The following is a 12,574-nucleotide window of genomic DNA, read 5'->3' on the forward strand; positions in this document are numbered from 1 at the left end:
TTTTATTTTTAGGTACTGTGCTAAAATTTATTAGGCTCATTATGTTCATGCATTATTTTGATATACAGTTTTATCAATATAATCTTAAATATATCAGATACCTAGACAAATTTAAAATGATAAAATATACAGAAACATGAAATATCTGGACAAAATGTTTACAAATTATAAGAGTATTATTTATAGGGCAGATTCAGGCACAATAATTTAATTAAGGTTTGTATAAGTAAGTAGCTGAGACCAAACTTGGCCATCTGTTCCATTCGGAGTTAAAGTTCTTTTGTAATACACTAAACTCGTAATTAATTATACCTTTATAATTTTTACATAACCCTCTTTCTTTAAATACTAATTTCATTAAATCTTACTCAGGCTTCATGCGAGTGCTAATAATTATTTCAATTCAATTGTTTAGTAACTAAATTAATTATGGTTTTTTTATAAATGTTAATTTTGTTTTGCAAATACATGTATCTATATTGTAAATTTTAATAGAGTCTACACCTGCAATTTTGAAATTAATAATTAGAAGTATGAATACATATGTAAACATGTAATTAACAAAACTATATTATCATGTCAATAACCTAAATCTACTCAAATGCCTAATAGGAATATGATTTGACTTGTGATCGACCTAGCCTGGGTGCAACTTCAAGCACGCTATCATAGGAAAACGTAACAAAGTTATTTCTATTGATTTAGTTAATAATTCTATTGAAAAAAGGGCAAACAAATCATTCTAATGCTGTTCTATTGGTTTAACAACTGTATTATATATCTTTCCACGGACCATTACGGATATCTCTAATGTCCTTGTCTTAACTACATCGTTTAATACTAAGCCCGGACCAATAACGCCGAACGATTAGCTACAATACACTTCCACAGCCATCTAGAACAGTACAATTACATGCCAAACTTACAAAATGTTACGAACTTACGACATTGCTCGTGACCGTCGCGGGGCAACCACCCCGGCCATCAGATCAAATATGTTCATCACTTTAGTCTAACGATTTTGTTATAATATTAATATAAGTACTTAAGAAAACTGCGAAATTTCAACAGAATTAAACAAGTACAATAACAGTAAACATTTCATAATTAACAACCTACTAAATGCACGTAAATAGGCACCGGCGGCCCAAAGTAATAAATACAAGGACATTAAGAAGCTCACATTCTGCACCACACTACACAGATAACACCTCGTCGACACAGAGTAAACAATACAAGAAGATTTATACCATCGAAACAACTTACACAGCTATAGACAGAAATCAGTCAAGAAACAATGCTCGGTGTTTAAAGTAATGCACTTAGGTATGACACAGCCACATAAACAGCTGTAAGTTTATTTAGTTCTCGAAGTCATGTGCGTGTTAAGAAAATGAATGCACCTTCCCTATTCAAAAGTTTGTTTATTTTGAAAATCATTATAGTGGTGCCAGTTTTAGATAGTTTGTGTCTCTGACCACATTACACAACTAAAACAGTAAAGGATTTGCCACACTGGATGCGTTCTGCGGGCAGCAGTCAGGTCAAACTTCAACTTAAAAGGTTGCTGTCAATGTTGTTCATACATAATGCGGGTTTGACCTGACCGCAGAACGCATCCAGTGTGGCAAATCCTTAATAGTGCAACGCAAAAATTAAAATTAACTCATAAAAATATCATTTACTTTCACACTTGATTCTTAAGTCAAGTTGTATTATAGCAAATAGTGACGAATTGCCGTAATTACTACATAAAGTAGAAATTAGGGCATTCCAAACCTAAGTTATGAGGGTTCAAAAAAAAAAAACGACGCAGCGCTTAGAGAAAAGGTAGGTGTGCCTGCTTCGCTTGGCTCGTCTTGGCACTAACAGAAAATGATGTTTTCTTTCACCCCAGATACCCTGCCAGTGCAGGTATCGCGTCACACGCAGTGAAAGGGTTTATGCTGCGGTCCGTAGACGAACCGAGGTTGTAATGTACACCGGTCACGACTCATCGGCTGTGAAATACTAAGCACTCGATACGGGTGTTGGTTAAGCAATATAATTCCGAGTTAATATGAAAGAGCACTATGTTACGCATAGATGTTACATGTCGAGCCCTGCTCAATACTCGTCCTCTTCGGGGGGGTGCGGGTTGTCCCCGTCTATCTCCTCGGGAGGCGCGAATCCATCCTGTAACCATTCACATTTATATTGTTAACATAGTGGACCAATTTAAGGGACGCAGTTATTTATATGTTAAAAGGAATAAGCGATATCGCTATCTTGTTCCCCTGTATAGCTTTAGAGAAGGCAGGAGGCTAAGGGAGGCAGCTGCCTACACTACCGCTCAAAAGTATTTAGGCACCCGCAATTTTCACCATACAATTGCATACAAAAATTATTTTCAAAATCATACTGTTCGATCGCAGGTAAATGACTCTTACATGTTGTTCAATCCAACCAATTTTTACTTAGGTAAATATATTGAGCCTCAAATTTTTGCCAAAGACATCCTATAAAATTTCGAGTTTATGCAACGATTTAAAAAACCCTTATAGGCCAAGCAATAAGAAGGTATAGAGGGAGGAACACAATTTTTGACTTCGTAGCTTTGTTTGGACTAGTCCCTGGCCGTAACTTTGGTGCTGGGGGGAGAGTGGGGTTTGAAGGTTCCATTTTTCGGTTTTTCGTTTATATCTCGGAAACTATGCCTCTGAACGACATGGCCACTTATACAAAATGAAAAGTGATTTAATTTGTTACAAGGTTTATTAAGTCAAGTTTTTCGATATCTTGTATAGTTTTTGAGATATCCGCTCTTGAAGGTTTATTTAGGGCTCTCATTTTTATCTTAATTATCTATATCAGTGAAGCTGCTAGGCCGGGGTAACGTTTTCTTTAAATCGAGGGTGCTGAATTTATTTATGGTATCAACATTGACACCTTTCCGAAGTAAAAACATATAAACTTTAAACAAATAACTTTTTTTTAACTCCTTTTCACGCTTAAACCGCTGAACCGATTTAGTTGAAATTTGGTAAATAGATGTTTTAAGTCCCGAGACAGGATATAATATAGTTTTTATCTCAAAAATCATGCTTTAAAGGCGTGAAATGTGGTGTGAGGGGCATTCAACTTCTCCGCCGAAGTTAAATTCCTGAGGTTAATACTGTTTAAATTTAGGTTTGAAGTTATGTTTGGTATCATTTTCAACTAAATCAAACATGTAGACCATCCCAAATATTATTTAAATAGGTTCAGCGGTTATTGATTTCCACTCCACTTTTCACACCCTCAAAAGATGATTTTGGTTATAAAATCTATCCTATGTACTGTCCCGCGACTCAAACCATCTCTTTACCAAATTTCAACGAAATCGGTTCAGCGGTTTAAGCGTGAAGATGTTTTAATTAAAAAACATTTTTTCAAATTTTGTTTTTAATTAGGAATGGTGCCAATGTTGATACCATAAATGAATTTAGCACCCTCGATTTATACGAAAACGATACCAAACCCGGCCTAGCAGCTTCACTGATGTAAACAATCAAGATAAAAATGAGAGCCCTAAATAAACCTTCAAGAATAAACCAATAAACCAATCTCAAAAACTATACAATATATCGAAAAACTTCACATAATAAAACTTGTAACAAATTAAATCACTTTTCATTTTGTATAAGTGGCCATGTCGCTCAGACGCATAGATTCTGAGATATAATCGAAAAACCGAAAAATGGAACCTTCAAACCCCACTCTCCCCGCCAGCACCAGGGTTACGGCCGGGGACTTTTGATATGTTCACCTCCAAACTAGTCCAAACAAAGCTACGAAGTCAAAAATTGTGTTCCAAGCATTTCCCTCTATAACTTTTTTTGGGCATTCATTTCCTGGCCTATTATGTACTAGTTCAAAAGCATTTATTTGTTCAACATAGGTAAGGTACATAAGTACAGGTCTCACATAATCATTGTATCACTATGTTGTGCCGTAAGTTCATACAAAATAAAACGATTTTGTACTGGAAAACGATTTATGGATTTTTTTACGCTTGCCATTTGGTAAATAGGCAATGTACACGAATATTCTGCAGATGATTTTGAAGCTCGATATGTCTGTTAAATTAAAAAAGTAAACTGTACAAAAAACTGTTACCCGACTGCGACTTAGCGGTATAATTCTGAAAGTCGATTTTGTATACAATTGTATGGAAAAAATGACGAGTGCCTAAATAGTTATGAGCGGTAGTATACCTTGCTTGGACTACGTTGGCTCAATATTCCTATCAGGCATAAGCCAACTTTTAAAGTAGGTCAACGCGTAGGTTTGTTATGATAAGGGACCTTGTACAGTCGCCATCAGATATATCGGAGCGGCCAAGGTGCTCAAAAATATCTGAACACGCACTCTAACGCCTTGACAATAGAGGCGTGTTCAGATATTTGTGAGCACAGTGGCCGCTCCGATATATCTGATAGCGACTGTAGTAGAACGTCGAGTTTAATTTTTACTCTTTTTTCGCCACTGTACATAGTATAAAACAAAGTCGCTTTCCGCTGTCTGTCCGTCTGTCCATATGTATGCTTAGATCTTTGAAACTACGCAACGGATTTTGATGCGGTTTTTTTAAATAGATAGTGATTCAAGAGGAAGGTTTATATGTATAATTTGTAAAGGTTTTGGGTCATGTAAATTAGTTAACTACCCGTGCGAAGCCGGGGCGGGTCGCTTAGTCGGGATAACTTCAGTGAATTATTTGAATAAAAATTATACGTAAAGTCAACAATACTCAGGTATTTAATTTAGAAGAATTTGCTTCAGCGATAATGATTACCTTCCGCCGTTAAGGCTGGCCGCAGACGCACGGTATTTCCGTACGGAATGACATGTGCAAGCGAGCCAGCGCTATGCATGTGTGTAGAGCGACGTCCCGTTTCCATCTGTCATTCCGTACGGAAACCGAATGAAAATTCCGTGCGTCTGCGGTTAGCCTTAAAGTTAAACTGCTTCAAAAAGGGGACAGGAATATTTTAAATAATAACATCAACAATGACAGCGCCGCTCCGCAGTCACCAGCGTCTGCTTTCGCTTCATATTCGGCGCAGGCTTAGGTCGGTTATATACTTTAAACTTATAATAAATTTAAAAGTGAAAAAATTACTGCCTTGGGAGAGACTTGAACTCACGGCCAAACTCCAGAGGCCGTGAGTTCAAGTCTTACCCAAGCCAGTAATTTTTCCACTTAAATTTATTCTAAGCTTAATAGCATCGTTCGCAGACGTTTCTGCTTGTTAAAAATTCATTTGGATATACTTTACTTTGGAATCTTTGGATATACATACGTGAAACGTAAAGATATTTGTTAAAATTATACATTACTACATTAGTGTCTCATTCGTAACGATAACAGCGTAACTTGCGGCTCTTCTTACATAAGTAAATATTCTTTATTATGCACTATAAAGTTAAAAAAATACACAGAAAGCCTTATTTGCTACCATCGTTATATTTTCAAAAAGCCCCGTGTAGTGATCACTTACCTCAGTCGCATATAATATGTCGAGGATTTTTTGAACAATTGGGCCAGTTTGCTGTTCTTCCATTTCTTGACAGATCACCTCTATGTCCCTGAGTTTCCCGAAGTAGAAATCTCTTTCCTTCTCAAGGCCATCTACTGTGGCTTTTAGTTCGTTTACCTACACAACAATTACATAATTATAAGTAACAATAAAATAATTTACAAAGTAACGCACCGTACAACGTAGGCGAAAAACACGCGAACGCGAAGCGGCGCGGCGCGGGGTGAATCAATCCTTTGATACCCATAGACGTGGCCGTGAGTCTACTGGATCAATCAAGAGGGGTGGGGGGAAATGACCGAACGGGATAGTCTTGTGTGTCGCATTTTTTTTTTATTGCCCACCGTAAATTTAGTATGGTTTATGGTGGGCTACAAATTTACTCGACCAATCATATTGTCGCATTGCGTATGTTTTGTCCCTCACGGGCGCACGCATATAGCTGATCTATGTAATGCTAGGTCTATGTACGTGGGCGATCTCGATGCGAACGCGAACGCCGTGGGCCCGCCGCGCCGCGCCGCTTCACGTGCGCGAGTGTTCGCCCACGTAAGACGCAGCGTAACTGTTACTGTTACCTACTATAACATGTTGTTTTCCATTAATGTACTTTCATAGGGTGGATCTATTCTATTGTATTGTCCCACTACTGGACAAAGTAGAGAGAAGTCCTCTTTTTTCCATTCGGCCCTGTCGCCCCTCAAAAGTCCCTTGATTTAAACAGATATTTAAAATTAGCGACGAACATGTAAAAACAGAATTTTACGACGACATAGGGACCTAACAGGGATCTTGAAATTTATAATAATAAAAACTATTTGATAAGGATTTCTGCTCAATTGTGCTCATGTGACGAAACTTTCAGTGGTCGGTCGTGGTGAATTTATAAGTTGAATTTTGCGCCCTTGGGCCAGACATCTTCCGAGGCCTTACTCTTCGAAAATAGCGTTGTTAGGTACATGTCAAAATAAAATAGGCAACAATAATAATACCTGAAGGTTCAGTTCATCCAGAGCTTTAGAGTCGCCTTTAGCACTTTGATTTAATCTGGAGAGGTTCACAGGGGGCGACCGCACCACGGTGTTGGCCTTGCCGACTGTAAAACGAAAAAATGTCATTACACCTGGATTGATGACCAATTTTGAATTTGTTATTTACATACATATTCAAAAAATCAATCAACTTTTTCTTGGTGTTTCATCATCATGTTTAAATGGCTTTAACATTTTCATAGAATACAAAGATTGGTAAATTTAAATACATAATTTCATAATTTAATGATAGTCAAAATCATAAGAAAAAGGTGATTAACAAAAACTGAATGCACTTCTAGGCATATGTTTATGCTGTGTGTTTACTTTCTACTGATAAATTGTATATGTAATATTTCAAATAATATATCATTTGCATTTAACTAATCATATATACAATAAAATTACCGAATATATTAGTCAGAATGAAATACAATACTTCAGTGCATATTTACACAATTGTAATAAAGTGAAATAAATTAAATAATTATGACTGTGAGGATCATGCAATTTTGAAATGTGTGATATTAATAATAGAGAACAGAATTAAGCATAAGTATACTAAATACCCATTAAATATATTATTTTTCGTTTCGAGTATAAGTAAAATGATAATAAAATAATATATTTTTGACAATTATATAAATGCAATGGTTCATATACTAGACTAATATTTTAACAATCGAGTTTGATCATTTGTTTTATGAGTGTCATTGACGAGTGAAGCACAACTAAAGCGTAATAAAGAAAACAAAATAGTACTGGTTTGGGGTCTGGCCGGCACCCTGGCGACGGGCGCCATGGGCTTCTTGGGGCCCCCGCGCGGCGCCGAGGCGCCCCCGTGCCCCATCGGGAGTCCCTCCCGGGCGGCCAGCGCGTCATAATCCGTGCCTCCGTAGTTGGCATCAAAGAATTTCTTGAACCATTGCAAAAACTCAAAGTTATCCTGGAAACGACCCTTCACCAGTTTGTCAATGGGTACTATCTACAAAAGAAAAAAGAGGAAAGTAATATAAAATGACGACGCAAACTACAGTGGCGGCCGAGGCCGGGATGAGGCGCTCAGGACACACTCAGAAAGTTAATCATGTTTCTGATAACGGAAAACGTTTCTGGGTATGCATGAGTGGTCAGTGGCGGATCGTGCATGAGTCGTGGGACGTACTGCCGGAGGGCGGCGCAGCGCGGCGCACGCGCTGTACGGGCGCGGGCGCAGGCGCGAGCGCGCCGGCGCACAGGGGCACGCCCGCCTCGCACGCGCCCGACCCGATCATAAAGCCGCCCCGCGCCTCGTATGCCTCATACTCGCGTCCGTCATAGTTTGCATCGAAAAACTTTTTAAACCACTGCAAGAACTCAAAGTTGTCTTGAAACCTCCCTTTGATCAGCTTGTCCACGGGGATTACCTATAAAACAAGTGGTCTTAAAAACAGTGCTCTCTTATGAACTAGGTTTTGATACTAACCTACCTAACTTTTGACTTCGAGGAGAGGTTGTGACTGGCCATGAGAAATTAAATTAATTGATGTACGCTTTTCTGTTTAGCCCTATGGTTGACTGGTAGAGAATGCCTATAATGGCATTAAGTCCGCCTGTTGTACACTTTTTATGTGCAATAAAGTTTAAAATAAATAAATGTACTTACTTAAAATAAATATCTATCCTTAATTAATAAGTTTGTATTTAAAGCAAATCTTAACATAAATAAAACAGTATCACAGCATAATTGACATTACTAGTTTAACTTAACCCCATAACAAGCACTGATAATCAGTAGCAGCCTTAGCCACTGTGAGGCTTGAGACAGTAAACAAGCACTGATTATCAGTCGCAGCTTTAGCCACTGTGAGGCTTGAGACGGTAAACAAGTGCTGATAATCAGCAGCATGAGCAGCCTTAGCCTCTGTGAGGCTTGAGATGGTAAACAAGCGCTGATAATCAGCAGCAGCCTTAGCCACTGTGAGGCATGAGACGGTAAATAAACATTTCACAAACGTGAGGCCCTTGTCTTTTGTGCTAAGTAAAAGTAATCCCCACCACATAAGGCCCCCTACTGATAATCTGATCCCATCCCATCCCATCAAAAAAAAGAATGTTCAGTCATCAGTTTACAAATCTTTGTCCCAATGACAAATTTGATTGAATCATAGGACAAATATACACATACATGCTCTGGATACAGGCATTATCAGTTGTTTAAACTGCCTGCCTGCATTACAAATAATAATAATAAGCCCGCAGGGCAGCTTGTGGCGAGCTGTTGGGGAGTGACGACCCGCGGACCCGAGTGCTCCAGAGAGTCGGTCAGGGTCTCCGTCTCCGGCGTGTCTTCGTCGGTCGGAGGTAACCCCAAGGGGACCCGCAGGACTCTCAGCTCTGGCTTGCCTTCATTGGCCGTCCAGAGGGGAGTCGTAAGAGCTATATGCTCTAGGGGTGGAAGCGTTAAAGGGCGTAACGCCGCGAGTAACTTCGGTTCGGAGAAAGCGCAGCACACCTCTCGACACCCCTGAGCCGCTCACTCCGGTGTTGCGCCTGGCCATCTTTACGATGGCGCATCAGGTGCCCATCTAACGAGTGGCGAGTCACCGCCTGCCTCGATAACTTGTGCAAGCAATGTTATGGCAGGTGTCCGGACTTCTTTATAATAGCCCAGTCTTTTTTCCACCCAAACTTAAACCATAGACCAGTACTCTGTCCATATTCTCTACAATAATTTCCAATGCCTGCTGAAACCGGTTCACGGATATCTATTGATGTACCCGTGAATGGGTTCCAGCAGGCGTTCTACATGACATCAAATCTCTCCAAACGGCCTCTACGTGTTGGATCTATATCCCCACGCACGCCTTATAAATGACCGGGCTCGAAAGACCCGAGAGTTTTAAAACGGAGATACACATAATAATAAGAAATATGTCAATTATCAACAGTGATTCACATGCTATTATTTATTGCTTCAGAGTAGAATACGGTTTTGGGCAAGCGGCGGTCAGGCGTAATCCATAATTGCTGAGGTCGCCGTCATCGAACCGATGAGGAGGACTATATATATATATTTATTGCTTGCATAAGGCACAAAAAACAAATAGTTTTTTTTTTATCTAGTTTTTATAGAGGCTTTGGACACTCTAGGTGAACATGTCAGCCTCATAGGTGCTTTCATAGTTCCCTACTAAAGGGAGAGGTCAATAAAGTGGTAAACACTGATTGCTTTGTCCGATATAGGCTCTGCCAACCAACAATTGATCTGTCCATTGTGCATGGAGCCCAGACTACCAAAAAATCTTTTTCTCAAGTCCGAATTCCGGACGCATTCCAACAACACGTGAGACAAGTCATCAGTCTTCTGACAGTTTACACGTGACGATTTAACACCCATTACGCACATAAACTTGTTTGTAGGGATGTGTCCGGACCGGACTCGGAAAGCTGAGACTAACACTTTTCTAGCGAGGTTGGCAGAATCAAACCAGGGTATCTACAAGGGACTATCTTGGATTGTTCTGTACCAGATTCCAACACCCCTTGATAAAGCTTGTTCTCCAAAATGGTATTCCCATTCCTGTAAACATCTTTTTTTAATTCTGGGAATGGTCTAGAATCGAGTACAGAGCCATCCATTACAGCGGTTTTAGCAAGCTTATCTACTGCCTCGTTTCCTACTAACCCTACATGGGAAGGAATCCACTGTATTTTGACAACCCTATCATTACAAATAAACTCATGAATCAACTGTAGAGCTTCATATGCAACAGGCATGCCTCTATGTCCATAAACACAACGATTAAGGTGTTGAGGTGCACTCTTTGAGTCAGATAGTATTACAACTGGAGCACTATTAGCTAGATTATTTGCATAAAACAAAGATTCTTTAATAGCTACAAGTTCAGCTCGCATAACGCACGCGTCATCATGCAGCTTCCACATGAGTGAAACATTGCACTGAGGATCAAACAGAGCTGCTCCAACACCTTGTACACACCTCGAACCATCAGTGTATATTTTATGAAATTGGACATACTGCTCAGTAAGCACTCTCAGTGTTGAATTTTTCAACGCCTCATTCTGTGGATGCCGCTTAGGGACATCAGTATAATCAATGCTATCCATTATACATGACCTGGTGTCAACCGAGGACACCCACGTGTTCAAAGAGTATATATCCAATTTGTCACAGTGATGCACAGGTAAATCTTTCCATTCATCATAAATGTTTGCTAACAAAGGAAAATTTATAACAGAAAATAGGTAACGTTTAGTCAAAATGGTCTGGAACGCGGAAATAATGGGGCTGTTTGATCTTGATCTAATTCTTAGTCAAAATCTACAACCCAACCAATAACGGCACACAACCAGAGGAGGGATGGAGAGTTCACTTTCCATAGCTATAACAGGAGTGCTGCGTATGAAGCCTCCACACACACGCAAAGCTCTATTTTGCAAAATATCTAATCTCTTTAAATGATAAATAGCACAGCTTCCATAAATAAAACTACCATAATCCAGGCGACTTCTTAAGAGAGATATATAGAGGTGCCTGAGATGTGTAGGGTGAACTCCCCAAGACCTACCCGCTAGAACCTTTAAAATATTAATATGTTTGTAATTTCTTTCACACAGCTCTTTTATATGGAGCCCCCATCTCAAGGGCGAATCTAGCCATAATCCTAAATACTTAACTTTACGAACAACCTCGAATAGTTTATTTTAAAAATCTTTTTACATGGTAGTGGATTTCAATTTAATTATAAAACTTCCATGAGACAAACATATTTAAATTATTGTAGCACAACCATTTATCAAACATGTGTTCATTACTTACATTACTGAATTAATCAATAATAGACTAGTCAATAATAGATTTAAAAACCACTTCTGTAAAATACCTGCCACAAAAGAGAAAGTAGCCCATTAGTAGGTAATTATTTTATAATTTATTGCGACGACATAATGTAAAACTTCGGAGAAAGGGAAAACTTACCTTGTCCACTTGCATTTTTTTAAAGCCAGCTTGTAAAATTTTGAAGTTTTGTATGTACTCATGTTCTAGATTTGTTTTAAATTTAATGCGCTTCATGGGCACGCTGCCGGGGAACAGCATGTCCATAAACTGGCAGTACGCGGCGCCTGTACACAGCTCCTCGATCTTGGCGAAGCTGGACTGCAGGCAGTCGTTCACCCACGCCAACATGTCATGTCGAGACAGATTCTCCGAAGTCACGTTAGTTGAATATACGTTTACTGCCATCTTTCAGGTGCAATATTCAACCCTGCACAAAAACACAAGTTATGTCCGAACAGAAAAAAGCCGATCTAAAAATAGGCCGTCGCGTATACTGAACGGTGAATTCGATGTAAAACATGTAGGCTTCTACTGTACATGATAAATTAACAACCTTTTAAAGTAAAATTAGTTAACAACGATTTTAACACCGATGAATATAAAAATAACAGTAAAACTTCTAGACCGACGGCGGATGTGGTTATGATGACAGGCATTGAGGACGACTCATCAAAAATCTGTCGATTGACATTTGGGTCGGCTAATAATTTAAGTTTTTCTTTTAAGTAAACTGTTAACGTACCTTGAATAAATTCGGTCTTGAGGATTGGCTGTAACCAGTTACAAATACATAGAGTTAAGTTGAGCAAAATGATTAAAGCGTTATAATTTTGTCCAAAACGCTCGCCTACTTCTTTTATTTGAAGCTTTTCATAGCATAGACAATATGCATAGACCACGAGAGAATTTATTTCACACGTCAGTGAAGCACAAACCGGTTTTATCCGAAAATTTCCCGAACTGCTGAACGGGATAGTCTTATGTATCTTTTAGTAGGAGTAGCAGAGAAAGCGCTATTATTGTTTGTCCTTGTCTCGCTTTTTTTTTAATTCTCCACCGTAAATTTAGTATGGTTTATGGACTACACGATGGCCCAGCGAAGGCCAGTCCAAGGGACGCAGCTATGCAGTGAAATGAGA

The 12,574-nt window shown here is 39.0% G+C and overlaps 1 protein-coding gene across 3 annotated transcripts; it reads right to left on the bottom strand.

Annotated features, from left to right (window-relative positions):
* Window positions 1-1,137: 1,137 nt before the first annotated feature.
* LOC134749587 (microtubule-associated protein RP/EB family member 1) lies at window positions 1,138-12,317 on the bottom strand. Of its 3 annotated transcripts, none has more exons than XM_063684588.1 (6): window positions 12,178-12,317; window positions 11,574-11,862; window positions 7,758-7,998; window positions 6,554-6,657; window positions 5,523-5,678; window positions 1,138-2,175 (listed from the first exon to the last, which is right to left on the bottom strand). In XM_063684588.1, the coding sequence occupies exons 2-6, from the start codon at window positions 11,838-11,840 to the stop codon at window positions 2,107-2,109; spliced, it is 837 nt and encodes a 278-aa protein (XP_063540658.1). In that variant the 5' UTR covers window positions 11,841-11,862; window positions 12,178-12,317; the 3' UTR covers window positions 1,138-2,106. The 3 variants fall into 3 exon arrangements, with proteins under 3 accessions (XP_063540658.1, XP_063540660.1, XP_063540659.1); XM_063684590.1 differs by lacking the exon at window positions 7,758-7,998 and adding an exon at window positions 7,355-7,577 and having other exon boundaries at window positions 12,178-12,315; XM_063684589.1 differs by lacking the exon at window positions 12,178-12,317 and adding an exon at window positions 11,989-12,088.
* Window positions 12,318-12,574: the final 257 nt, after the last annotated feature.

Source organism: Cydia strobilella, chromosome 18 (assembly GCF_947568885.1).
Source record: "Cydia strobilella chromosome 18, ilCydStro3.1, whole genome shotgun sequence".
Classification (NCBI taxonomy): Eukaryota; Metazoa; Arthropoda; class Insecta; order Lepidoptera; family Tortricidae; genus Cydia; species Cydia strobilella.